The sequence below is a fragment of the Scyliorhinus torazame genome, chromosome 6 (genome assembly GCF_047496885.1).
Source record: "Scyliorhinus torazame isolate Kashiwa2021f chromosome 6, sScyTor2.1, whole genome shotgun sequence".
NCBI lineage: Eukaryota > Metazoa > Chordata > Chondrichthyes > Carcharhiniformes > Scyliorhinidae > Scyliorhinus > Scyliorhinus torazame.
In genome coordinates, this window is record NC_092712.1 from 272,370,892 (window position 1) to 272,397,379 (window position 26,488).

Genomic DNA, 26,488 nt, shown 5'->3' on the forward strand with positions numbered 1-26,488 from the left:
GGTCATGAAAAGGCATTGGCAAATAGGGTTAAGGAAAATCCCAAGGCTTTTTACACTTACATAAAAAGTAAGAGGGTAGCCAGGGAAAGGGTTGGCCCACTGAAGGATAGGCAAGGGAATCTATGTGTGGAGCCAGAGGAAATGGGCGAGGTACTAAATGAATACTTTGCATCAGTATTCACCAAAGAGAAGGAATTGGTAGATGTTGAGTCTGGAGAAGGGGGTGTAGATAGCCTGGGTCACATTGTGATCCAAAAAGACGAGGTGTTGGGTGTCTTAAAAAATATTAAGGTAGATAAGTCCCCAGGGCCGGATGGGATCTACCCCAGAATACTGAAGGAGGCTGGAGAGGAAATTGCTGAGGCCTTGACAGAAATCTTTGGATCCTCGCTGTCTTCAGGGGATGTCCCGGAGGACTGGAGAATAGCCAATGTTGTTCCTCTGTTTAAGAAGGGTGGCAGGGATAATCCCGGGAACTACAGGCCGGTGAGCCTTACTTCAGTGGTAGGGAAATTACTGGAGAGAATTCTTCGAGACAGGATCTACTCCCATTTGGAAGCAAATGGACGTATTAGTGAGAGGCAGCACGGTTTTGTGAAGGGGAGGTCGTGTCTCACTAACTTGATAGAGTTTTTCGAGGAGGTCACTAAGATGATTGATGCAGGTAGGGCAGTAGATGTTGTCTATATGGACTTCAGTAAGGCCTTTGACAAGGTCCCTCATGGTAGACTAGTACAAAAGGTGAAGTCACACGGGATCAGGGGTGAACTGGCAAGGTGGATACAGAACTGGCTAGGCCATAGAAGGCAGAGGGTAGCAATGGAGGGATGCTTTTCTAATTGGAGGGCTGTGACCAGTGGTGTTCCACAGGGATCAGTGCTGGGACCTTTGCTCTTTGTAGTATATATAAATGATTTGGAGGAAAATGTAACTGGTCTGATTAGTAAGTTTGCAGACGACACAAAGGTTGGTGGAATTGCGGATAGCGATGAGGACTGTCTGAGGATACAGCAGGATTTAGATTGTCTGGAGACTTGGGCGGAGAGATGGCAGATGGAGTTTAACCTGGACAAATGTGAGGTAATGCATTTTGGAAGGGCTAATGCAGGTAGGGAATATACAGTGAATGGTAGAACCCTCAAGAGTATTGAAAGTCAAAGAGATCTAGGAGTACAGGTCCACAGATCACTGAAAGGGGCTACACAGGTGGAGAAGGTAGTCAAGAAGGCATACGGCATGCTTGCCTTCATTGGCCGGGGCATTGAGTATAAGAATTGGCAAGTCATGTTGCAGCTGTATAGAACCTTAGTTAGGCCACACTTGGAGTATAGTGTTCAATTCTGGTCGCCACACTACCAGAAGGATGTGGAGGCTTTAGAGAGGGTGCAGAAGAGATTTACCAGAATGTTGCCTGGTATGGAGGGCATAAGCTATGAGGAGCGATTGAATAAACTCGGTTTGTTCTCACTGGAACGAAGGAGGTTGAGGGGCGACCTGATAGAGGTATACAAAATTATGAGGGGCATAGACAGAGTGGATAGTCAGAGGCTTTTCCCCAGGGTAGAGGGGTCAATTACTAGGGGGCATAGGTTTAAGGTGAGAGGGGCAAAGTTTAGAGTAGATGTACGAGGCAAGTTTTTTACGCAGAGGGTAGTGGGTGCCTGGAACTCACTACCGGAGGAGGTAGTGGAGGCAGGGACGATAGGGACATTTAAGGGGCATCTTGACAAATATATGAATAGGATGGGAATAGAAGGATACGGAACCAGGAAGTGTAGAAGATTGTAGTTTAGTCGGGCAGTATGGTCGGCACGGGCTTGGAGGGCCGAAGGGCCTGTTCCTGTGCTGTACATTTCTTTGTTCTTTTGTTCTTTGTTCTTTGAAACCAAACAGGGTGAAGACACTATGCAAGGCTTTAATGACAGTGGGGGTGGTCATATCAGGGCAGGGGATGGGAAGTGGGAGAACTCATCTATGATGTTCAGGAAGTATGTGTTGCGGTTATTGGAGGGGAGGGGCCCTTTGAAATCGATACTGAGGCGTTCAAAGGGCCGGGATGCCTTTACCAGGTGGGCCTTATCCGGTCGATAGAAGTGCGGTTTACACTCTGCACAGATTTGGCAGTCTCTGGTTATAGCTCTGACGTCCTCGGTGGAGTAGGGCAGGTTGCAGGCCTTGATGTAATGGGCGAGCCGGGTGACCCCCGGGTGGCAGAGGTCATCGTGGATAGCCCGTAGTCGGTAATCTTGCGCGCTGGCGCATGTGCCGCGGGACAGGGCATCTGGGGGCTCGTTGAGCTACCCAGGACGATATACTATATCGTAGTTATAGGTGGAGAGTTCGATTCTCCACCTCAAGATCTTATCATTCTTGATCTTGCCCCGGTTGCAACATGAAGGCAACCGATCGTTGGTCGGTGACGAGGGTAAACCTCCTACCAGCGAGGTAGTACCTCCAGTGCCGCACGGCTTCCACGATGGCTTGGGCTTCTTTTTCGACCGAGGAGTGTCGAATTTCGGAGGTGGTGAGAGTGCGTGAAAAAAACGCTGCCGGTCTGCCTGCTTGGTTGAGGGTGGCGGCGAGAGCGACCTCTGAGGCGTCGCTCTCCACCTGGAAGGGGACGGACTCGTCCACCGCGCGCATCGCAGCTTTGCCGATGTCCGCCTTGATGCAGTTGAAGGCCTGGCGAACCTCGGCTGCCAGTGGAAAGAGGGTGGCCTTAAATAGTGGGCGGGCTTTGTGCGCATACTGTGGGACCCACTGGGCGTAATAGGAGAAAAACCCAAGGCACCTCTTCAGGGCCTTGGGACAGTGAGGGAGAGGGAGTTGTAGTAGGGGGCGCATACAGTCAGGGTCGGGCCCTAGGACCCCGTTTTCCACGACATAGCCGAGGATGGGTGGCCTGGTTGTGCGGAAAATGCATTTCTCCTTGGTGGAGGTGAGTTTTTGGGCGGTTTCGAGAAATCGGTTGAGGTTGGCGTCGTGGTCCTGCTGATCATGGCCGCAGATGGTGACATTGCCCAAGTACGGAAACGTGGCCCGCAGCCCGTACTGGTCCACCATTCGGTCCATCGCTTGTTGGAACATCGAAACCCTGTTCGTGACGCCAAAGGGGACCCGGAGGAAATGGAAAAGGCGGCCGTCTGCCTCAAACGCCGTGTAGTGGCGGTCCTCCGGGCGGATTGGGAGCTGGTGGTATGCAGACTTCAGATCGACCATGGAGAACACGTGGTAGTGCGCGATCTGATTTACCATGTCTGGAATCTGGGGAAGGGGGTACGCTTCGAGTTGCGTAAACCAGATAATAGTCTCGCTGTAATCAACCACCATCCGGAACTTTTCCCCGGTCTTAACGACCACCACCTGAGCTCTCCAGGGGCTATTGCTGGCCTCTATGACACCCTCCCGCAAGAGATGCTGGACCTTGGACCTAATGAACGTCCTTATCTGCATGCTATACCGCCTGCTTCTGGTGGCTACTGGCTTGCAATCGGCGGTGAGCTTTGCGAAGAGGGGGGGGGAAGGGGGTCGATTTTTTTTAAAAAAAATAAATATTTTATTGAAAATTTTTGGTCAGCCAACACAGTACATTGTGCATCCTTTACACAATATTATAACAACACAAATAACAATGACCTATTTTATAAACAAAAAATGAATAAATAATAAATAACAAAAATGAAAACTAACCCTAATTGGCAACTGCCTTATCGCAAGTAACACTCTCCAAAAATATAATTTAACAGTCCAATGTACAATTACCTGTCGCAACGACCTATACATATTATACAGTATATATTAACAACCCTGAGAGTCCTTCTGGTTCCTCCTCCCCCCCCCCCCCCCCCCCCCCACCCCCGGTCCTGGGCTGCTGCTGCCGCCTTCTTTTTTCCATTCATCTATCTTTCTGCGAGGTATTCGACGAACGGTTGCCACCGCCTGGTGAACCCTTGAGCCGACCCCCTTAGAACGAACTTAATCCGCTCTAGCTTTACAAACCCTGCCATGTCATTTATCCAGGTCTCCACCCCCGGGGGCTTGGCTTCTTTCCACATTAACAATATCCTGCGCCGGGCTACTAGGGACGCAAAGGCCAAAACATCGGCCTCTCTCGCCTCCTGCACTCCCGGATCTTGTGCAACCCCAAATATAGCCAACCCCCAGCTTGGTTCGACCCGGACCCCCACTACTTTTGAAAGCACCTTTGTCACCCCCATCCAAAACCCCTGTAATGCCGGGCATGACCAAAACATATGGGTATGATTCGCTGGGCTTCTCGAGCACCTCGCACACCTATCCTCCACCCAAAAAAATTTACTGAGCCGTGCTGAGCCGTTGTTTCTTATCGGGGACCCCCCCAAGGCTCCAGTCTTTCCCCTATGCCGTATCCACTGTCCACCACCTCCGGGCTTGTGGTGTAGTTCCTCGGTGAGAACGGCAATGGGGCTGTCACCATAGCCTGTAGGCTAGTCCCCCTACAGGACGCCCTCTCTAATCTCTTCCACGCCGCTCCCTCCTCCTCTCCCATCCACTTACTCACCATTGAAATATTAGCGGCCCAATAATACTCACTTAGGCTCGGTAGTGCCAGCCCCCCCCTATCCCTGCTACGCTGTAAGAATCCCTTCCTCACTCTCGGGGTCTTCCCGGCCCACACAAAACCCATGATGCTCTTTTCAATCCTTTTAAAAAAAGCCTTCGTGATCACCACCGGGAGGCACTGAAACACAAAGGGGAATCTCGGGAGGACCACCATCTTAACCGCCTGCACCCTCCCTGCCAGTGACAGGGATACCATATCCCATCTCTTGAAATCCTCCTCCATTTGTTCTACCAACCGCGTTAAATTTAACCTATGCAATGTTCCCCAATTCTTGGCTATCTGGATCCCAGGTAACGAAAGTCCCTTGTTACCTTCCTCAACGGTAGGTCCTTTATTTCTCTACTCTGCTCCCCTGGATGCACCACAAACAACTCACTTTTCCCCATGTTCAATTTATACCCTGAAAAATCCCCAAACTCCCCAAGTATCCGCATTATTTCTGGCATCCCCTCCGCCGGGTCTGCCACGTATAGTAGCAAATCGTCCGCATACAAAGATACCCGGTGTTCTTCTCCTCCTCTAAGTACTCCCCTCCACTTCTTGGAACCCCTCAACGCTATCGCCAGGGGCTCAATCGCCAGTGCAAACAATAATGGGGACAGAGGGCATCCCTGCCTTGTCCCTCTATGGAGCCGAAAATATGCAGATCCCCGTCCATTCGTGACCACGCTCGCCATCGGGGCCCTATACAACAGCTGCACCCATCTAACATACCCCTCTCCAAAACCAAATCTCCTCAACACCTCCCACAAATAATCCCACTCCACTCTATCAAATGCTTTCTCGGCATCCATCGCCACTACTATCTCCGTTTCCCCCTCTGGTGGGGCCATCATCATTACCCCTAACAGCCTCCGTATATTCGTGTTCAGCTGTCTCCCCTTCACAAACCCAGTTTGGTCCTCGTGGACCACCCCCGGGACACATTCCTCTATTCTCATTGCCATTACCTTGGCCAGGATCTTGGCATCCACATTTAGGAGGGAAATAGGTCTATAGGACCCGCATTGTAGCGGGTCCTTTTCCTTCTTTAAGAGAAGCGATATCGTTGCTTCAGACATAGTCGGGGGCAGTTGTCCCCTTTCCTTTGCCTCATTAAAGGTCCTCGTCAATACCGGGACGAGCAAGTCCACATATTTTCTACAGAATTCGACTGGGAATCCATCCGGTCCCGGGGCCTTTCCCGCCTGCATGCTCCTAATTCCTTTCACCACTTCTTCTACCTCGATCTGTGCTCCCAGTCCCACCCTTTCCTGCTCTTCCACCTTGGGAAATTCCAGCCGATCCAAGAAGCCCATCATTCTCTCCCTCCCATCCGGGGGTTGAGCTTCATATAATTTTTTATAAAATGTCTTGAACACTCCATTCACTCTCTCCGCTCCCCGCTCCATCTCTCATTCCTCATCCCTCACTCCCCCTATTTCCCTCGCTGCTCCCCTTTTCCTCAATTGGTGTGCCAGCAACCTGCTCGCCTTCTCCCCATATTCGTACTGTACACCCTGTGCCTTCCTCCATTGTGCCTCTGCAGTGCCCGTAGTCAGCAAGTCAAATTCTACATGTAGCCTTTGCCTTTCCCTGTACAGTCCCTCCTCCGGTGCTTCCGCATATTGTCTGTCCACCCTCAAAAGTTCTTGCAGCAACCGCTCCCGTTCCTTACTCTCCTGCTTCCCTTTATGTGCCCTTATTGATATCAGCTCCCCTCTAACCACCGCCTTCAGCGCCTCCCAGACCACTCCCACCTGGACCTCCCCATTATTATTGAGTTCCAAGTACTTTTCAATGCACCCCCTCACCCTTAGACACACCCCCTCATCTGCCATTAGTCCCATGTCCATTCTCCAGGGTGGGCGCCCTCCTGTTTCCTCCCCTATCTCCAAGTCTACCCAGTGTGGAGCGTGATCCGAAATGGCTATAGCCGTATACTCCGTTCCCCTCACCTTCGGGATCAACGCCCTTCCCAGCACAAAAAGGTCGATTCGCGAGTAGACTTTATGGACATAGGAGAAAAACGAGAACTTCTGACTCCTAGCTTGGCTAAATCTCCACGGGCCTACACCTCCCATCTGCTCCATAAAATCTTTAAGTACCTTGGCTGCTGCCGGCCTCCTTCAAGTCCTGGACTTCGACCTATCCAGCCCTGGTTCCAACACCGTATTAAAATCTCCCCCCATTATCAGCTTTCCCATCTCTAGGTCCGGAATGTGTCCTAGCATCCGCCTCATAAAATTGGCATCATCCCAGTTCGGGGCATATACGTTTACCAAAACCACCGTCTCCCCCTGTAGTTTGCCACTCACCATCACGTATCTGCCCCCGTTATCCGCCACTATAGTCTTTGCCTCGAACATTACCCGCTTCCCCACTAATATAGCCACCCCCCTGTTTTTCGCATCTAGCCCCGAATGGAACACCTGCCCCACCCATCCTTTGCGTAGCCTAACCTGGTCTATCAGTTTCAGGTGCGTTTCCTGTAACATAACCACATCTGCCTTAAGTTTCTTAAGGTGTGCGAGTACCCGTGCCCTCTTTATCGGCCCGTTCAGCCCTCTCACGTTCCACGTGATCAGCCGGGTTGGGGGGCTTCCTACCCCCCCCCCCCCCCCCCCCCTTGTCGATTAGCCATCCCCTTTTTCCAGCTGCTCACCCGGTTCCCACGCAGCTGTATCTCCCCCAGGCGGTGCCCCCCTGCCCATTCCCTCCCATACCAGCTCCCCCCTCTCCCCAGCAGCAGCCACCCAGTAATTCCCCCCTCCCACCCCCCCTGCTAGATCCCCCGCTAGCGTAATTACTCCCCCCATGTTGCTCCCAGAAGTCAGCAAACTCTGGCCGACCTCGGCTTCCCCCCGTGACCTCGGCTCGCACCGTGCTTCTCTATTCCCGCCATGATTATCATAGCGCGGGAACCAAGCCCGCGCTTCTCCCTTGGCCCCGCCCCCAATGGCCAATGCCCCATCTTCTCCACCTCCCCTCCTCTCCCCATCACCACCTGTGGAAGAGAGAAAAGTTACCACATCGCAGGATTAGTACATAAAACTCCTCTTTCCCCCCTTTTTAACCCCCCTCTTCGCCCCCCACATTCGCCCCACCACTTTGTTCAAACGTTCTTTTTAATAACCCGCTCATTCCAGTTTTTCTTCCACAATAAAAGTCCACGCTTCATCCGCCGTCTCAAAGTAGTGGTGCCTCCCTCGATATGTGACCCACAGTCTTGCCGGTTGCAGCATTCCAAATTTTATCTTCTTTTTATGAAGCACCGCCTTGGCCCGATTAAAGCTCGCCCTCCTTCTCGCCACCTCCGCACTCCAGTCTTGATAAACGCGGATCACCGCGTTCTCCCATTTACTGCTCCGAGTTTTCTTTGCCCATCTAAGGACCATTTCTCTATCCTTAAAACGGAGGAATCTCACCACTATGGCTCTGGGAATTTCTCCTGCTCTCGGTCCTCGCGCCATCACTCAGTATGCTCCCTCCACCTCCAACGGACCCGCCGGGGCCTCCGCTCCCATTAACGAGTGCAGCATCGTGCTCACATATGCCCCGACGTCCGCTCCCTCCGCACCTTCAGGAAGACCAAGAATCCTCAGGTTGTTCCTCGCGTTGTTCTCCAGTGCCTCCAACCTTTCCACACATCGTTTCTGTAGTATCGGGGCCAACAGCTCTTTCTTCATTTCCTTTTTGAGCCCTTCCACACAGCATTTCAAGAACTCTTGTTGTTCAGGGCCCCATGTTAATCTGCCACCTTCCGACGCCATCTTAGTTTTTGCTTGCCTTCCTTGCCGCTGTTCTAAAGGATCCACTGCAATCCGGCCACTTTCTCCTCCTTTTTTCATCCATATCCAGGGGGGATTCCCTTCTGGTTTACCGCACAGTGTTTTTAGCCGTCAAAATTGCCGTTGGGGCTCCTATCAAGAGCCCAAAAGTCCGTTTCACCGGGAGCTGCCGAAACGTGCGACTCAGCTGGTCATCGCCGCACCCGGAAGTCCGAGGGGGTCGATTTTTAAGGGTCGCGAGGCTGCATATGGTGAGCGGAGGCAGGGGCCCCCCGAACTTAAGAGTTAGGCTCCTGAAGTTGCACTGGAAGTCGAGTCCCAAAAGGAGAGTAGCGCAGAGGTCTGGGAGCACATATAGTTGAAAATTAGAGTACTCAGCGCCCTGTATCGCTAGGGTTGCAGTAATTCACCCTTGGATTTGCACCGACTGCGACCCAGAGGCGAGGGAAATGGTTTGTTGCGTCGGGAATATTGGGAGCGAGCAGCGTCTTACCATGTCCGGGTGAATGAAGCTCTCTGTGCTCCCGGAGTCGAAAAGGCAAGGTGTCTCGTACCCATTAACCTGGACGGCCATCATGGAGCTCCGGAGGTGCTTAGGTCGCGACTGGTCCAGGGTGACCGCGCTGAGGTGTGGGTAGCCGGCGGCGTGAATGGAGGTGCTGGGGCGGCCCCGCGATGGCTGTCCGTGTAGGTCGTACGCGTCGAGTGGCGTAGCAGATGGCGGCCAAGGTGGCGCCGCCCGTTGGTCGAGCATGGTGGGCGGTGAGGAAGATGGCATCCAAGATGGCGGCCCCCATGGATCGAACGTGGTCGGCCGCGAGGGGGAGGATGGACAAGATGGCGGCTCCCATGACTCGCACATGTTATGCGGAGGCGGAGTCGGCAGACACGCTGTCACCTTGCGGGGTCTGCGGGCCTGTGAGTCTGTGGATCGGGTCTGTGAGTTCGTGTTCTTAGACCTGGCCAGGCAGACCTTGGCGAAATGTCCTTTTTGCCCGCAGCTGCTGCAGTTCGTGTTGAGGGGCCGGGCAGTGCAGTCGGGGGTGTTGGGACTGAGCGCAAAAGTAGCAGGGTAGCCCCCCATGATGGGCGGGCGGCCGCGCGGCACAGGCCTGGGGTAGTCTCGGGTTGGGGGCCGGCGAGGGGGGTCGCGCGATCGGCCCGGAACGCAGTAAGGCTCTGAAAAGCGGCCTCCAGAGAGGTAGCCAGTTTTACCGTGTCGTCCGGGTCCTGGGCCCCTTTTTCGAGCAGGCGCTGTCTCACATAGTTCGATCGGACCCCCTATGCGTAAACGTCTCGGACGGCGAGCATAATGTGCTGAGTGGCCGTAATGGCATGGTAGTTACAGTTGCGCGCGAGGGCTTTGAGGTCACGTAGGTAATCATCTAGCGACTCCCCGGGACGCTGGCGGCGAGTGGTGAAGACGTGTCGCGTGTATACTTCGTTCACAGGCCGCACATCGAGGCGTTTGAGTAGTGCGAGGCCCTCTGTATGGGAAGCAGCTTGGTTGAGCTGGACAGAAATGCGATGGCTCACCCGTGCGTGGAGGATGCTCAGCTTCTGTTCGTCAATGACGGATGGCGTAGACGACGCGGCGAGATAGGCCTTGAAGCATCGAAGCCAATGTGAAAACATTTCTTTCGCCTCCGCGGCCTGTGGATCGAGTTCCAGTCTGTCAGGTTTGACGGCTGATTCCATAGTAACATTTTAAGCTGATTAAATTGATGCGACCATCAATTCACTCGAAGACACGTGGAGAAGTAAATCGTGGTTTTAATCAGCTTAGAACTGAGCCTGCCTGTGACCGGTACAACACTGAAGGCGGCCCCGCAGGTCAGCAGCTCTTATACGTCCTGTAAAGGGGGTGGAGCCATGCGCGGAGCCCGTACATGCCCCAACATATCCCCTGTGGGTGAAACCACACAATGGCCCATAGGTAGAGCCCACAGGGTTAATAACATAGTGCACTGGTGAATTATCAGTTATTATACATTCACCACAGGGCTCAGTAGGAAAGATTGGTCATTTGATTAAGCTGCCAGAGATGGACCAGCACCAGTAGGACCCTTATTGCAGGGTCTACATCTTTGGGGTAGGGAGGGGCTAAATTCTATTGGCCGCCTCCTTTCAAAATATCAGGCAGCGGGCACCCATTTTACCTCCATGCAGCTGAACGCACTTGTGTGTGAATGAACTGTTGCTTTTTTGAGGTTACTGTAATGGACGCTCCTTGCACACTGCCTCTTGTTGGTGCAAGACCAACAGACAGACACTGTTCCAGTTCCATGACAGAACTGTTCCAGTTCCCGTACCAGCCTCCCCGAACAGGCGCCGGAATGTGGTGACTGGGAGCTTTTCACAGTAACTTCATTTGAAGCCTACTTGTGACAAGCGATTTTCATTTCATTTCATTTCATTTTGGGAGCTGTCTCAGCCAACATTGATAATGTAAGCATATTACTTGTTAGTTGTAATTTTTCTTTGTAAAATGCTTGGTTGGTCTTAACTTCCTCTCAAAAATTCTTGGGTGCAGACCAACACTCATCCAGAGGTGCTGCCTGTATCCAATCCCATAATAATAGGCCCTACTTGCACCACAGGATGGCACAATAGCACAGTGGTTAGCACTATTGCTTCACCGCGCCAGGGTCCCTGGTTCGATTCCCAACTTGGGTCACCGTCTGTGCGGAGTCTGCATGTCCTCCCTGTGTCTGCGTCGGTATCCTCTGGGTGCTCCGGTTTCCTCCCTCAAGTCCCGAAAGACGTGCTGTTAGGCAATTTGGACATTCTGAATTCTTCCTCAGTGTACTGGAATGTGGCAACTAGAGGCTTTTCACAGTAAATTCATTGCAGTGTTAATGTAAGCCTACTTGTGAAATAAAGATTACAATTATTATGTGGTGATCCCTATTGGCTCCCAGTTCACCTGTGGCTCACATTCTTATTCTAAACCCCTCCATTGCCATTTCCCTCTCTATCTCCATATCCCCATCGCTCTCCGTTTTTTAAATGACTTCTATAGTTCTACGCTCTCGCTTTACTAAAAGCCAGGTATAAAAAGAACTTACATTTATGTAGTGCCATTATTGAGAGAATTCAGGGAAAGGTAGAGTAATAGCGTGAATTCAGAGAGAAAAGTGTTGATGCAGGTGCGAGCATGAAAGAACAAAACTTTTATCATTAATGCCTCAAACATTGCAAAATACTTAGCATGCAGTGAATGACCATTGTTTTTTTTGCATACAGCACAGTTCCATAAACTCATGTGTGAATAATGACCCATTAAGATTTTTAAAATGATTAACCAGGAGTAATAGTTTCCAGTATATTGAGAGAATTTCCTTCTCTTTGAACAGCCCCATCTTTAATTTTGATCTGAACCAGGGTCTGATGTGTTAGGCAGGTCGGTTCGTTGTGGACTGCACTTGATGCAGTGATGCGAGAAACAGACCTCTAACACTGTAGAAGATCCAACACAGTTTTATTGAACGATAGAACTAACATGCATATTTAACTGTGGGTTGACAATGTACTGAACTGACTGGAGACCTAGTACTAGCCTGACCAGACTTACTAGCTCCCGCATGGTGTTTGCACTGTGCTAGCTCGTGGACTCTGACTGTCTCAGTGGCTGGGTCCAGAGAGAGCGGGAAACCTAGTGCCCTCTGGCTTTATAGTGGTGATGTCCTGTCTGGTGATTGGCTGCATCGTGCCGTGTGCTCACTGGTCCGCCTGTGTGTCAATTACTGCCTGTCTGCACTTCATTATATAGATGCGTGGATATTATGACATCTCCCCCTTTATTAAAAATAAAAATAAATACTAAGGTGTGGATACTTATAAATATATATATATATATATATATGTGCCTGACTATGTACAGAAAGATGTCTAAACGAACGTATATACATAGGAAGGTTGCGATAGTGCAGATACATGGCAAACAAAACGATATTTACAGAGGTCCAATTGGTGAAGTCACAAAAATGTACAAAAGCTCAGTCTATGGATTTAGTCTGTGTGGTGGGCGACAAACTCTTGTTGATCGCCGCAGAGGAGGATTAGGAGCCGCCTGCGCTTGGGATCGCTGGCATCGCGATGGGCGTGTGGACCGGCAGGATTGCTGGTAGGTTGGTGCCTCGTGGTCGGGTACGTCCGGAGGAGGCATTGTAGGCAGCGGGGCCACCGGTCAGGTAGTGGGCGTGGAACTCTTCGCAGTGCCCGGGCATGGAACTCTTCGCAGTGCCATGCGGACAAGGAATGATCTTGGCCACTTGTTTGAGCACAGCTGTGGCTGACCAGCCGCCTTCAGGCAACTGTACGCGAACATGATCTGTTGGGGCCAGCTCGGGCAGATCCGTGGCATGGGCATCGTACGTGGCTTTCTGTTGGGCCTGTGACTGCTGCATTTTCTGTAGGACCGTGAGGTGATCAAGCTCGGGAACGTGGATGGCTGGAACTGTGGTCCTCAGAATGCGATTCATGAGCATCTGGGCTGGAGACAATCCAGTGGACAGTGGGATCGCCCTGTATGCCAGCATCGCCAGGTTAAAATCGGAGCCTGAATCTGCAGCTTTGCACAGCAACCGCTTGACAATGTGGACCCCTTTTTCGACCTTCCCATTTGACTGCGGGTAGTAGGGACTGGAGGTAACATGATGGAAGTTGTAGGACTGTGCAAAGTCAGACCATTCCTGGCTGTAAAAGCAAGGAACATTGTCGCTCATTACCATGAGCGGTATTCCATGCCTGGTGAACGTTTCCTTGCCGGCTTTGATTACCGCCTTCGACGTGAGGTCGGACAGTTACACTACTTCTGCGTAACTGGAGACCAGGAGTATGTAGTCACGCCCCTTGGCATGGAAAAGGTCTACGCCTACTTTGGACCACGGAGAGGTCACGATCTCGTGCTGCTGCAACGTTTCTTTGGGTTGAGCTGGCTGAAACTTCTGACAGGTAGGGCAATTGAGGACTGTGTCGGCAATGTCCTGGCTGATGCCCGGCCAATAGACCGGCTCCCGAGCTCTGCGTCAGCATTTCTCGACCCCCAGGTGACCCTCATGGAGTTGGCCCAGCACCATAGCCCGCATACTCTGAGGAATTACGATTCTGTCGAGTTTCAGAAGGATTCCCTCCACCACCGTCAGGTTGTCTTTTACGTTGTGCCCTTCTGCCAGCTATTGCTGAGGTGCTGCATCACTTGGCTGTCTCCTCACGAATTTGGACCACCCGTTTGTCGGAGGCCGGAAGGTTCGAGACACACAACTGCACTTGGGCTTCTATGTGGCAGATGAAGTCACTTTGTTCATGCGGTGTAGTAATGGACCTGGACAGGGCATCTGCAACGATCAGCTCTTTACCTGGCGTGTAGACCAGTTCGAAGTAGTAGCGACGTAGCTTTAGAAGAATGCGCTGTAGCCGAGGTGTCATATCGTTTACATCCTTCTGGATTATGTGGACTAGAGGCCTGGGGTCCGTCTGTACCGTGAATTTTGGCAGGCCATAAACATAGTCGTGGAACTTTACTATCCCTGTTAGGAGGCCCAGACACTCCTACTCAATCTGAGCGTACCGTTGCTCAGTGGCCATCATGGTCCTGGAGGCATACGCCACTGGAGCCCAGGACGAGGAGTCATCTCGCTGAAGGAGCACCGCCCCAATGCCGTCCTGGGGCAGTTGATATCTTGGTTTCCTTGGTTGGGTTGAAGAACGCTAGGACCGAGGCTGTCGTGAGTTTTGCTTTCAGCTCGCGCCATTCCTCTTCATGCGTGGGCAGCCACTGGAATTCCGTCGACTTTTTGTTAAGATGGCGGAGGGCCTGATATGGGATGCCATGGAATGAATTTCCCGAGGAAGTTGACCATTCCGAGCAAGCGGAGGACCGCCTTTTTGTTCTCCGGGGTCTTCATGGCGTTTATCACCGAGACCTTGTCGGCGTCTGGCCGTATGCCCTGCTGCAAGATGTGGTCACCTAGGAATTTGATCTCTGATTGACCAAATGAGCACTTGGCCCTGTTGAGCTCAAGACCATTATATTGGATTCTTTGGAATACCTGCATGAGGCGAGCGATGTGTTCCTGGGGCGCTGTGGACCAGATAATGACATCGTCAACGTACACTCGCACCTCCTCGATGCCCTCCATCATTTATTCCATGATGCGATGTAATACTTCGGAGGCCAAAAGGCATGCGGTTGTAGCAGTAACGACCAAACGGGGTGTTGAACGTGCACAACTTGCGACTGGACGCGTCCAGTTGTATTTGCCAAAAACCCTTGGAGGCTTCGAGCTTAGTAAAGAATTTGGCATGTGCCATCTCACTGGTCAACTCTTCTCGTTTTGGTATCGGGTAACGCTCCCTCATGATGTTGCAGTTTAGATCCTTAGGGTCAATGCAAATGCGAAGCTCCCCTGTCGGCTTCTTGAAGCAGACCATGGAGCTGACCCAGTCTGTGGGCTCTGTGACCTTTGATATGAAGCCCTGGTTTTGGAGGTCCTGTAATTGCTTCTTCGGACGATCCTTGAGGGGCGCTGGCATCCGGCGTGGTGCATGAATTACAGGGGTGGCGTTCAGCTTGAGCAGGATTTTGTATCGGTATGGGAGCGTGCTTGTTCCGTCGAACGCGCTGTGGTACTGCGTGATGATGTCATCTATGTCGGCTTGCAAATTTCCATTGGGCAAGGCCGTCGCCGGTGATAATGACATGGTGTGGACGCCTTGAACAAGGTTCAGGAGCTTGCAGGCACGAGCACCGAGCAGAGATGTTGTGTCAGGCCCGACAATTTCAAACCGTAGCATCGCCTTGATCGCCTTATTGGATACTCTTGACACGAGCCACTGGCAGCTATGGTGTTGCCATTGTAGTCAAGGAACTGGCAGGCCGGTGGAAGAATACTTGGTTTGGCGCGGATGGTGTCGAGGTCGGATTTCGAGATGAGGTTCGCTGATGCGCCGGTGTCCAGCCTGAACCGGATGTGGGTCTTGTTCACTGTGAGGACAGCAGACCACTCGTCGTCGGGATCCACACTGAGGATCGAGAGGCGTTGCGTAGGTGTGGTGGAAGGCAGCGCATGTGTAGTTATGATGCACACCCGGTATGGGGACTTGAGGCACTCGGCATCAGGGTCCATTGAGCTGTCGGGATCGTAATCTGGCATGCCTTGTTGTATTGAGCAGACACTTCTGCGCCGCAGCTGGGATCGCTGGCTGCTGAGCGGTGGAGCAGATCTGCAAAGGGCTGCGTAGTGGCTAAGCTTGCCACACTGTAGACACCGGCTTCCTTTTGCCGGACATTGCCGCTTTAAATGGGCGGAGCCACAATCCGGACATGTCATGATGTCGACGCGTTCCGTGCGCCATCACGCATGCACAGTGCGGTCGGTCGACGTACGCACTTGCGCAGTCGGGTTGTCGGGCTCGTCGTCCACTCGGTTGTGGCGCGCATGCGCAGGGACCCGGGAAAAGCGCGTGAAACGGCCACTCTCCTCGATGCTGAGGCCCTGCATTTGTGCGATGGCCTGCACCCATTCCGCCTCGTGGGAGGCCAGCTTCGCAGTTTCTGCCGCCCTGATGTGGGAGTAATGATTCTGAGCATGCTCATGGACAACGCACGCCTCGATAGCGACAGAGAGGGTCAACTGTTTGACTTTCAGGAGCTGCTGTCAAAGGGAGTCGGAGTGGACCCTGAAGACGATCTGATCCCGGATCATGGAATCAGCCGTCGGGCCATAGTTACATGATGTGCTAGGATGCGGAGATGGGTGATGAAGGACTGAAAAGGTTCATTCTCACCCTGAAGCCTCTGCTGGAAAATGTACCGTTCAAAGCTCTCATTCACCTCAATGTCGCAGTGGCTGTCAAACTTCAGCAGGACTGTTTTGAATTTCGTTTTGTCTTCGCCGTCAGCGAACGTGAGGGAGTTGTAGATGTGGATGGCGTGGTCCCCCGCGGTGGAGAGAAATAGAGCGATCTTCCTGGCATCCGATGCTGCTTCGAGGTCGGAGGCCTCAATGTACCACTGGAACTTTTGCTTGACGAGCTTCCAATTTGCGCCGAAGTTGCCGGAGATGAGGAGCTGCGGAGGAGGCTAGATGTTTTCCATGTCACCGGACGGCTGCTTGCTGGTCAATGCTGATTCACTCGAGGTAGGTCCGTCAATTTTCAATATCACTCCGTTGGACCATGATGTATTAGGCGGGTCGGTTCGGTGTGGACTGCACTTGATGCAGTGATGCGAGAAACAGACCTCTAACACTGGAGAAGATCCAACACAGTTTTATTAAACGATAGAACTAACGTAAAATTTTAACTGTGGGTTGACACTATACTGAACTGACTGGAGACCTAGTACTAGCCTGACCAGACTTACTAGCTACCGCATGGTGATTGGCTGCACCGTGCCGTGTGCTCATTGGTCCTCCTGTGTCAATCACTGCCTGTCTGCACATTATATACATGCGTGGATATTATGACAGGTCTTGGTTTGATGTTGTATGTAAAGCATGAAGTCTCTGTTTAATATTGCACACCTTTAATATTGCCTGGGTATTTCGACCTATATCGTGGGTTCCAATACTGGTGTGGGTTTAGAAGTCACACCCTTCTGATTCAGAGGTGAATTCTACCAATTGAACCATGATGGCATATGAACAATTTTAAAACAAATGAATGATCGGATTTGAAAATAGTGTACCTGTAGTTATTATCAATAATTAACAATTCAAAAGAAATGAACGAAAGTCCCTATATTTTTCCGCCCAAGTAATTGAAGTGTAGGGTATACTCCTGTTCCAATAAATTATGATGAATTCAGGTTCCTTTTCTCACTGAGTGTAGTAATATTTGGGCTGTTCTTAAGTTGCCTTCACAATCATTTTTTTTTGAGGTTAGTATTTGCAACTTTTCCAGGCTGTGGCACTGCAACATCACCACTACCTAATGGACTTAAAACATTTTTTTTTTTTTTTTTAGAGATTCCAATTATTTTTTTCCAATTAAGGGGCAATTTAGCGTGGCCAATCCACCTAACCTGCACATCTTAGGGTTGTGGGGGTGAAACTCTTGCAGACACTGGGAGAATGTGCAAACTGCACATGATCAGTGACCCAGGGCCGGGGTGGAACCCGGGTCCTCAGCCTCTTAAACAGCAGTGCTAACCACTGCGCCACATGCCGCCCTCAATCTGGTGAATTCTGGTCAATCTGGTGAATTCCATGAAAATAATTTGACAATATTTTATTGTATCATTTGCCAGGTTATGCAGTTCACGTTATGAACTTTTGTGGAAAAATAGTCTTGTGATTGAATTTTATGAAACAAATTGGTGGTGATGTTAAGTTTGGGCTGTGAATACTTATATTCATAAAATAGCAGGAAGTAAAGTAATAATTGTGAAGGGCCTGCTTTAGTTTGGTTTGTAAGCACTGGACATAAATGTTGGGACTGTTCACTTTGGTTCTAACCCTTACAAGAGATTTAATTATGGTAAATATACAGTCAGATTTTTAAAGACGTGTTAAATTAATATTGGAATTTTAACCCAATTTGGTTACTCGGTATGTAAAATACTCTAATTCAATTTCCCATTATTTCCACTTCAGGAAAGCTCAAGAGCAAAATAAAAAGGTAGTAGTTGCTGGATGTGTTCCTCAAGCCCAACCACGGATGGACTATATTAAAGGGTTGAGCATTATTGGGGTAAGAAAACTTTTCTAACACTTCACATGAAAGATTTACCGCTTCAAGAAGTTTACTTTGCTTCTTGCAGGTTTGTGCATACTTAATTTGGATCTGGTGTATGTTTTGTCTGAAGTATCTCCGTGTTGTACAAAAACCTAGAAGTTGGCAAATTGAGTCTTGTGTTTCGAAGGAACAAAAATATTTGCAGTATTATCTGATCATAATTTCCCAAGTATTGTTTCCTAACATGGAAAAAAACTTGTGATTTATGGTTTGCTCCTTTTTCAGATTATTAAACTTTACAGGGAAATTTTAACTTCCTAAGAACTGGTGGATGAGAGCTGGGAGGGTATGAAAAATTGTAGAAATTCCAAGCATGACTGCAACTGCCTCCTATGAAACCTCTTCCAGGTTTAATGGAGGTGTGTTTGACTGTGTGCACGAAACTTGCTCACCAGAAGTGAAAAATCACAAGTACAAGCGTATCAGTAATGAGCACAAATACCAAAATACTTTAAATGCTGGAAATCTAAAGTAAGAACACAAAATGCTGGAAAAACTCAGCAGGTCAGGCAGCATTTGTGAGAAAGAAAATAGTTAACATCTCCGGTGATGACTTTCATCAGAACAGGTAATGAAAGTTCATTCACCTGAGACGTTAACAGTTTACTCTCTCACAAATGCTTCTTGACCTGAATTTTTCCAGCATTTTTGGTCCATATTTCAGTAATTCGCACAACTGTTTACGTTATTTCGTAATGAAAAATAAGCAATTTTGAATTATTTTAAATAGGCAATTAAAATGACTGCTGGGAAACCTGCCTGTGAAAAGGGGACAAGATTGAGCATTATTTACTCTTCAGGTTGTCCGATATTAATAAAGCCTCAATCCTTCATTGCTTTGTCCGTTCCCACTGACAAACAGATTATATGACAATGCAGAAACCCTTAGAATTATATAAGGAAATATTGGACTTTAAAAAAGACCTGAGTTTTATATTTTTAAAGATGGCTGAGAATGCATAACTAACCACTGACAGGAATAGCTGCAGGACTTTTCTCTAAGTAACATTGGAATCCCCTCTTTGTGCTCCCAGACAAGGTACTTGTAAAATCATCCAAAGACTAATTGCCAACCTCAGGATGGACAAAAGGACATAATGCCCTATCAACTCCAATACCCTCGACAGGCCAGTACATTCTGGTCATCTTGGAATACACACATCTGGGGGTTATCAGCCTGGGCTGGTCTATCTGTTGGTCTTGATCTATGTGTGTGTGCTGTGGAGGAAAATGGCTGGATGTTTTACACATATTGAAGGTGATACAGTGACCAAGGCCTTGCCCCTGCAAAGATAGCCAGCTTTTGCAGGAACGTCTAAAACGCTCTCTTTCTGGGAATGTCAATAAACCAACATCAAAGAATTAACTGTTTGCCAGCAGAAACCAACTATACTGAAAACAATCGCTATGGCTGTAGCACATACAACTTTCAACTCGAGGATTGTGCCATACGACTTTAAAAAATATTTACTTACTATTGGACTAAATTCTTATCTCTAATCCATATGTCTGTAGATGCATGCATTTTACCTTTTCACCTTGCCTGTTAGAAGTTAATAAACTTACTCTATCTTTGCTCAAGAAAGCCTGATTGAATTGGCTCCTTTTGAAACATAACTATTGGGTCTGGAAACAGTATCCAGGGGAAAGGGAACTGTGGTAGCGTGGCCCCTTTAAGGGGTGAACCCTTGCAGTCCATGTGACCTGCTCAGGGCCAATCGAATGGGAACACATGAACCCTGACCAGTGGAGAGAAAGCATGGGGCGCTGGGAGCAGGGACCCAGGCAGTGTGGACCCCGGAGCCAGAAAGTTGAGACCCAGTCATTGTTGATCTGTGCTTCTACATAATTATCCTTGTCTATTATGAATAAACTCCCTTTGTTGTAACTGGAAGTCTCCGGTATATTGTCTCGAGCACAACACATTGGCGATGAGTGTAAACTGGATCGATTGCTAGTCCTTAAAGGTTCACGATTCGAGCGGAGAAGGGAAAGTCTCCAAAAACAAACAAAAAAATCGGGAAGCAAGTTGGCGGAGGGCAGGAATTAGAAGGATGAGGGATCTATTTATAGACGGGAGCTTTCCCAGCTTGAAAGTTTTGGAGGATAAATTGAAATTTCCAGCAGGGAATGGTGTTAGGTATTTGCAGGTACGAGACTTTCTGAGAAAAGAGGTGCCGGCCTTTCCGCTGCTGCCGCCACGGGGGATACAGGACAGAGTAGTCCCCAGTACCTGGTGGGAGAGGGGAAGGTATCAGATATCTACCAGGAAGTTTTAGAATCGGAGGAAACTCCGGTGGAGGAGCTTAAGGGCAAGTGGGAGGACGAGCTAGGAGGAGTGATAGAGGCGGGTTTATGGGCGGATGCCCGAAGCAGGGTTAATACCTCCTCATCAGGTGCCAGGCTTAGCCTGATATAATTTATGGTAGTCCACCGGGCACACATGACAGCGGCTAGGATGAGTAAGTTCTTCGGAGTTGAGGATAGGTGTGCAGGAAGCCCAGCTAACCATGTCCACATGTTTCGGGCATGCCCGAAGCTTAGAGGGTTTTGACAGGGTTTTGCTAAGGCAATGTCCATGGCACTAAAAACACGGGTGGTGCCGAGTCCGGAGATAGCGATCTTTGGAGCGTCGGAAGATCTGGGAGTTCAGGGGGCGAAAGAGACCGACGTCTTGGCCTTTGCCTCCCTGGTGGCCTGGAGACGGATCTTGTTAATGTGGAGGGACTCGAAGCCCCAGAGTGTAGAGACCTGGGTTAGTGACATGGCTGGGTTTCTCAGTCTCGAGAAAATAAAGTTCACCGTAACAGGGTCAATGTTAGGGTTCACCCGGAGGTGGGAGCCGTACGTCGACTTTCACGGGGAAAATTAAAATGTCAGCAGATGCAGTATTCCAAGGGGAAGGGGGGGGGTGCGGGCGTATTGTTGTTGTATGGTTGAGGTGGGTGAAGATTGGGCCGGGGGGGGAGAATGTTTTACCATGTTGATGTCATTGTTTATGTTACTGTTATAAATGCTTCAATAAAATATTATTTAAAAAGAAAAAATCGGGAAGCATCACCGGTAGCACCAAAACAATGAGTGAATATGCCGATGATCAGGAAGTTTGACTCTTTCGACCAAGGGACTGAAAACGGGAGTCAGTATATTGAATGGCTTCACTGCTTTATCACAGTGAATGAAATAGCAGGGGAGGACAAACTGAAGGTGATACAATTGACAGTTTGTGGGCCACAAACCTACCATATGATAAGAAATCTTGCATCCCCGGAGGCTCTGGATGCTAAAACATTTGATCAATTAGTGTGGTAATGTAGTCTCAGACCCTTGATCATCTTACAGCAGTACAAATTCAACTTTGGTGTAAGGGACGCAGAAGAGTCCACTGCCTTCGTAGCTAGGTTCCACCAAATGGCCAAGCATTGAGAGTTTGGTACAGCGCTCAGCGATGAGCTGCACGGCCATTTAAGTGTGAGGAATTAACAAGCTAAGCATCCAGAAAAACTCCTGACCGAAACAGAAATCACATTAGACAATGCGATCAAGATTGATCAGGTGACTATCTGAACTCCAAAGCATGCAAGAAAGGGAAGTAAACCAGTTGTGGGGCAGTATGGCCATGAGGCGCGGGGCAAAATCAACAGGCACAGAAGAGAATCGGCCACGGTCATTGGGACAGGATTGAGAGAACCTGGGGCGAAAACAGGTAATCAGTCAAGACAGGAATGGATTACTACCGATGTGGGGGAGACCACCCTCTGGAATCATGCCATTATCGTGAATTTGTCTGTTTTCATTGCAATCGATATCGAGGCATGTTGCGTGCTAGGCAGAGTGCGCCAGCAGCAGCCGCAGCAAGTCGCAACATCCCTGAACCAAGTGGAGAAGAATTCTGATGAGCACGGCATGTACCCACTAAATGTCGTCAAAGTAAACAAGGCAGCACCAACAAGATAATCCTGCAACCGACTGGAAGACAGTTGAAGATCTAAGTCAACATGCGGCATTGGTCACGGTTGTGGGGTAGCAGAAGTTCAAATACATTCAAGAAGAGGTTCAGTCCCTGAATTTGTGCAGTACAGTGGCCATGTTGTCGATCTACAGGGGGAAACCCTGAGAATTCTGGGGACCACCAGTACACGTGTCTGACCATGAACAAGAGACCCAACTGCTTTCGATCATTGTAGAGGGGCATAGACCAAGCCTGATGGGACGAGGTGACTGAAATAAACTAAACTGGCTGGCGGTCTTTAAAATTGAAAGTAGCGTTCTCCAGGATGTCCTGTATCAATACGAACACGTGTTCCACAATGAGTTAGGCCGGATAAAGGGAGGGAAGGCTATAATTTATGTTGATTCAGACTCAATGGCAAGATTATTCAGGGCAAAACCAGTCCCTTAACGCCCTGCATCAAAAGGTGGAAGCCAAACTAAAACGGTTGGAGGAAATGGGAGTTATTAAACTTGTACAATTTTAGTCCCCGTACTGAAGCCAGACCAATCAGGGAGGATATGTGTGAACTACAAGTTGACACTCAATCAAGCAGCCCAGGTAGACAAATGCACAATTCCCAGATTCGAGACCTCTACTCTGGCGAGTGGCTTTACATACTCCAAACTGGATCTCAGTCATGTGTACTTACGGCTGGAATTAGATTAAGAGTTCCAAATGCTCGGCGCAATCAATTACAGTGCATTAGGCTACCTTTCAGCATCCTCAGTATTACAATCCCGAACCAGATCCCAATAGTTGCTAGGATACTTGTTTGTAGCTTGTTTTTTTACAGAGATGTCTGGATACTCCACTTTGAAAAAGAGAGATCCTTTGAGACTGTTTTAAAGAAATAGACCGGACCCTGTCAGAACAATGCAGGATCTCGAGCTGAAGTCTTCAGAAACTCTTCATAGTTTTACTTCCATGAATCTCTGCTTCTCTGCTAAAATGCATGGTGCCCTAGATCCTCCCATTAGTTACATCATCCTACCAATTTGACACACAATGTCTCTAATTAAATACTCCACAGAGAAACCCCTTAATCCAAACAAAAAATCATTAGCCCAAGCTTATACAATGTTTTAATTGCACCACCGCATCCCAAAGGGCCTTGCTGCCTTGCAAACTAGGATTTTTAAAAACACTACTGCAGCAGTCATACACACACTAACTCAGGCTTTTAATCCTTATGCACCAAATACACCATAATATATATCTGAAATTCCTATATTCATCACAATCCTCAGGAAAGACTTCAACTCGGCTATGTTTTTTCTCTTACTTTTTCTTCAAATGGGTGCAACCTGTGGCATTCACTCTGAACTCAAATATGTAATTTCTACAGCCTGAAAGGTACATTTCTCATGTTGACGATAGACTCCCGCATCTTGGAATCGTCCAAGCTTGACATGTGTCCTTAGTGTGTTGTCCAAATTACTAGTACATGATCCAGGTAGACCATCACTTTTGGGATAGCCTGAAGTAGGTTCTTCTTGGTGCATTGAAATATAGTGCAGGCTGAGTGTGATGAATGTACGAATTTCAGACCGGGCTAGTGAATATCAAAATGGTGTGATGGGACCACGCCATTGTTGCAGAGAATATAAGGAAGTGGCAGAGGATGGACGGGGATCTGAGAGGTGACAACATACTGAAGGAAACCAAAAGCAAAATGCTGCAGATGCTGATAATCTGAAGTAAAAACAGAGAATGATAAATGAAAGGAAAATAGAAATGTTGGTATTCTTAAGCCAGTCGAAGGAGGACGGGGTAGGAAGAACAAAAGGGAAGGTCTGTGATAAGGTGGAGAAAAGGAGAAATTAACTAACAAAAGATTTCATTCAAAAGCCAAAAAGTATGTTAATGGATATCGTAAAGAAACAAAGTTTGTGTCCAGATGAAGTGTGAAAAGTCACGTAGAACAAGATGGAGGCAGAGGTTATGATCTAAAGTTGTGGAAGTGAGTTCAGAAAGCTGTAGAGTGCTGAGCCAAAAGAATGGGTGCTGTTTCTTGAGCTTGTGTTAGGTTGATTAGAACACTAGGCCATGGACAGGAAGGTCATGCTGGGAATAAGATGGAGAGTTAAAATGACAAATAACAGGACGTACAGTATCATGCCTGTGGACCAAATTTAATGTAGGTGTTCTGCAAAGTGGTCACCCAGTTTACATTTGGTCTCCCCAATGTAGAGATGACCACATCATGAACAGCAAATACAGTATACTAAATTGAGGGAAGTACATGTAAATTGCAGTTTCACTCGGGGCCTTGGATGGTGAGGAAGTGAAAGTATAGGTTTTGCATCTCCTGCGCATTCACCGAACAGTGTTGTAAGGGCGGGGAGTGTTGGTGATTTCTGAGCAGTGAGCCAGGGTGTCTGGGAGAAAAAAGTCCTTTTGCAATGCTGAAAGGAGAGGGCAGAGGAAAATGTGTCTGGTGGTGGCCATTACACTGCACCTTGCAAAAATGGCAGAGGATAATCCATCTTGAATGGAGGTCCAACCAGTCCCCATCCACTCTCCTCTGCGTGGCTGAGCTTGTTCTTAATCTGAGCAACTTCTCTTGATACTCACTCACTTCCTGCACAGAAAAGGTGTTGCAGTGGGTACCCGCATGGGTCCTAGCAATGCCTGCATTTTTATGGGATTTCTAGAATAGTCATTATTCTGCTCCTGCTTGGGGACCTGTCTCTCATCTCTTTTTCTGGTACATTAATGACTGTATCAGTGCTGCCTCCAGCTCTCATCATGAACTGGCAAATTTCATTGGCTTTGTCCAGTTATGTTTCTCACCTTCTCCTGATCCATCCCTGACATCTTTTCCATTTCTCGACTTCTCTGGAGGGCAGCACGGTAGCACAGTGGTTAGCACAGGTGCTTCACAGCTCCAGGGTCCCAGGTTTGATTCCCGGCTTAGGTCAGTGTCTGTGTGAAGTCTGCACGTTCTCCCCGTGTCTCCTCCGGGTGCTCCGGTTTCCTGCCACAGTCCAAAGATGTGCAGGTTAGGTGGGTTGGCCATGCTAAATTGCCCTTAGTGTCCAAGAAGATTGGGTGGGGTTACGGGGATAGGGTGGAGGTGTGGGGTGCTCTTTCCAAGGGCCCGTGCAGACTTGATCGGCCGAATGGCCTCCTTCTGCACTGTAAATTCTATGATTCTATGATTCTCTGCCTCCCATTTCAGGAGTTAAGTTGTCAACTAATATTACTATTAACTAATAGCCACAGACTCCACCAGCTACCTTGACTACTCTACCTCACACCCTGCTTCCTGTAAGGACTCCATTCCATTCTCCCAGTTTTATGTCTTTGTCACTTCTGTTCTGATGATGCGACATAGAAACATAGAAAATACAGCACAGAACAGGCCCTTCAGCCCACGATGTTGTGCCGAACCTTTGTCCTTGATTAATCATAGATTATCATTGAATTTACAGTGCAGAAGGAGGCCATTCGGCCCTTTGAGTCTGCACCGGCTCTTGGAAAGAGCACCCTACCCAAACTCAACACCTCCACCCAACACCAAGGGCAATTTTGGACATTAAGGGCAATTTATCATTGGCCAATTCACCTAACCGGCACATCTTTGGACTGTGGGAGGAAACCGGAGCACCCGGAGGAAACCCATGCAGACACGGGGAGGACGTGCAGACTCCGCACAGACAGTGACCCAAGCCGGAATCGAACCTGGGACCCTGGAGCTGTGAAGCAATTGTGCTATCCACAATGCTACCGTGCTGCCCTTAAGAACAAATAAATCTACACTATATCATTTTACCGTAATCCATGTACCTATCCAATAGCTGCTTGAAGGTCCCTAATGTTTCCGACTCAACTACTTCCACAGGCAGTGCATTCCATGCTCCCACTACTCTCTGGGTAAAGAACCTACCTCTGATATCCCTCTTATCTTCCACCTTTCACCTTAAATTTATGTCCCCTTGTAATGGTTTGTTCCACCCGGGGAAAAAGTCTCTGACTGTCTACTCTATCTATTCCCATGATCATCTTATAAACCTCTATCAAGTCGCCCCTCATCCTTCTCCGTTCTAATGAGAAAAGGCCTAGCACCCTCAACCTTTCCTCGTAAGACCTACTCTCCATTCCAGGCAACATCCTGGTAAATCTTCTTTGCACCTTTTCCAAAGCTTCCACATCCTTCCTAAAATGAGGCGACCAGAACTGTACACAGTACTCCAAATGTGGCCTTATCAAAGTTTTGTACAGCTGCATCATCACCTCACGGCTCTTAAATTCAATCCCTCTGTTAATGAACGCGAGCACACCATAGGCCTTCTTCACAGCTCTATCCACTTGAGTGACAACTTTCAAAGATGTATGAACATAGACCCCAAGATCTCTCTGCTCCTCCACATTGCCAAG

General features: G+C 49.0%; 1 protein-coding gene across 3 annotated transcripts in view; it reads left to right on the top strand.

Annotated features, from left to right (window-relative positions):
- Positions 1–26,488, top strand: part of cdkal1 (CDK5 regulatory subunit associated protein 1-like 1) — a 979,997-nt gene that overhangs the window by 253,394 nt on the left and 700,115 nt on the right. For all 3 annotated transcript variants that reach the window (XM_072509703.1, XM_072509704.1, XM_072509705.1), the window contains one exon: positions 17,973–18,069. In XM_072509703.1, coding sequence (XP_072365804.1) covers positions 17,973–18,069 — 97 coding nt within the window. The remainder of the gene's footprint in view (positions 1–17,972; positions 18,070–26,488) is intronic.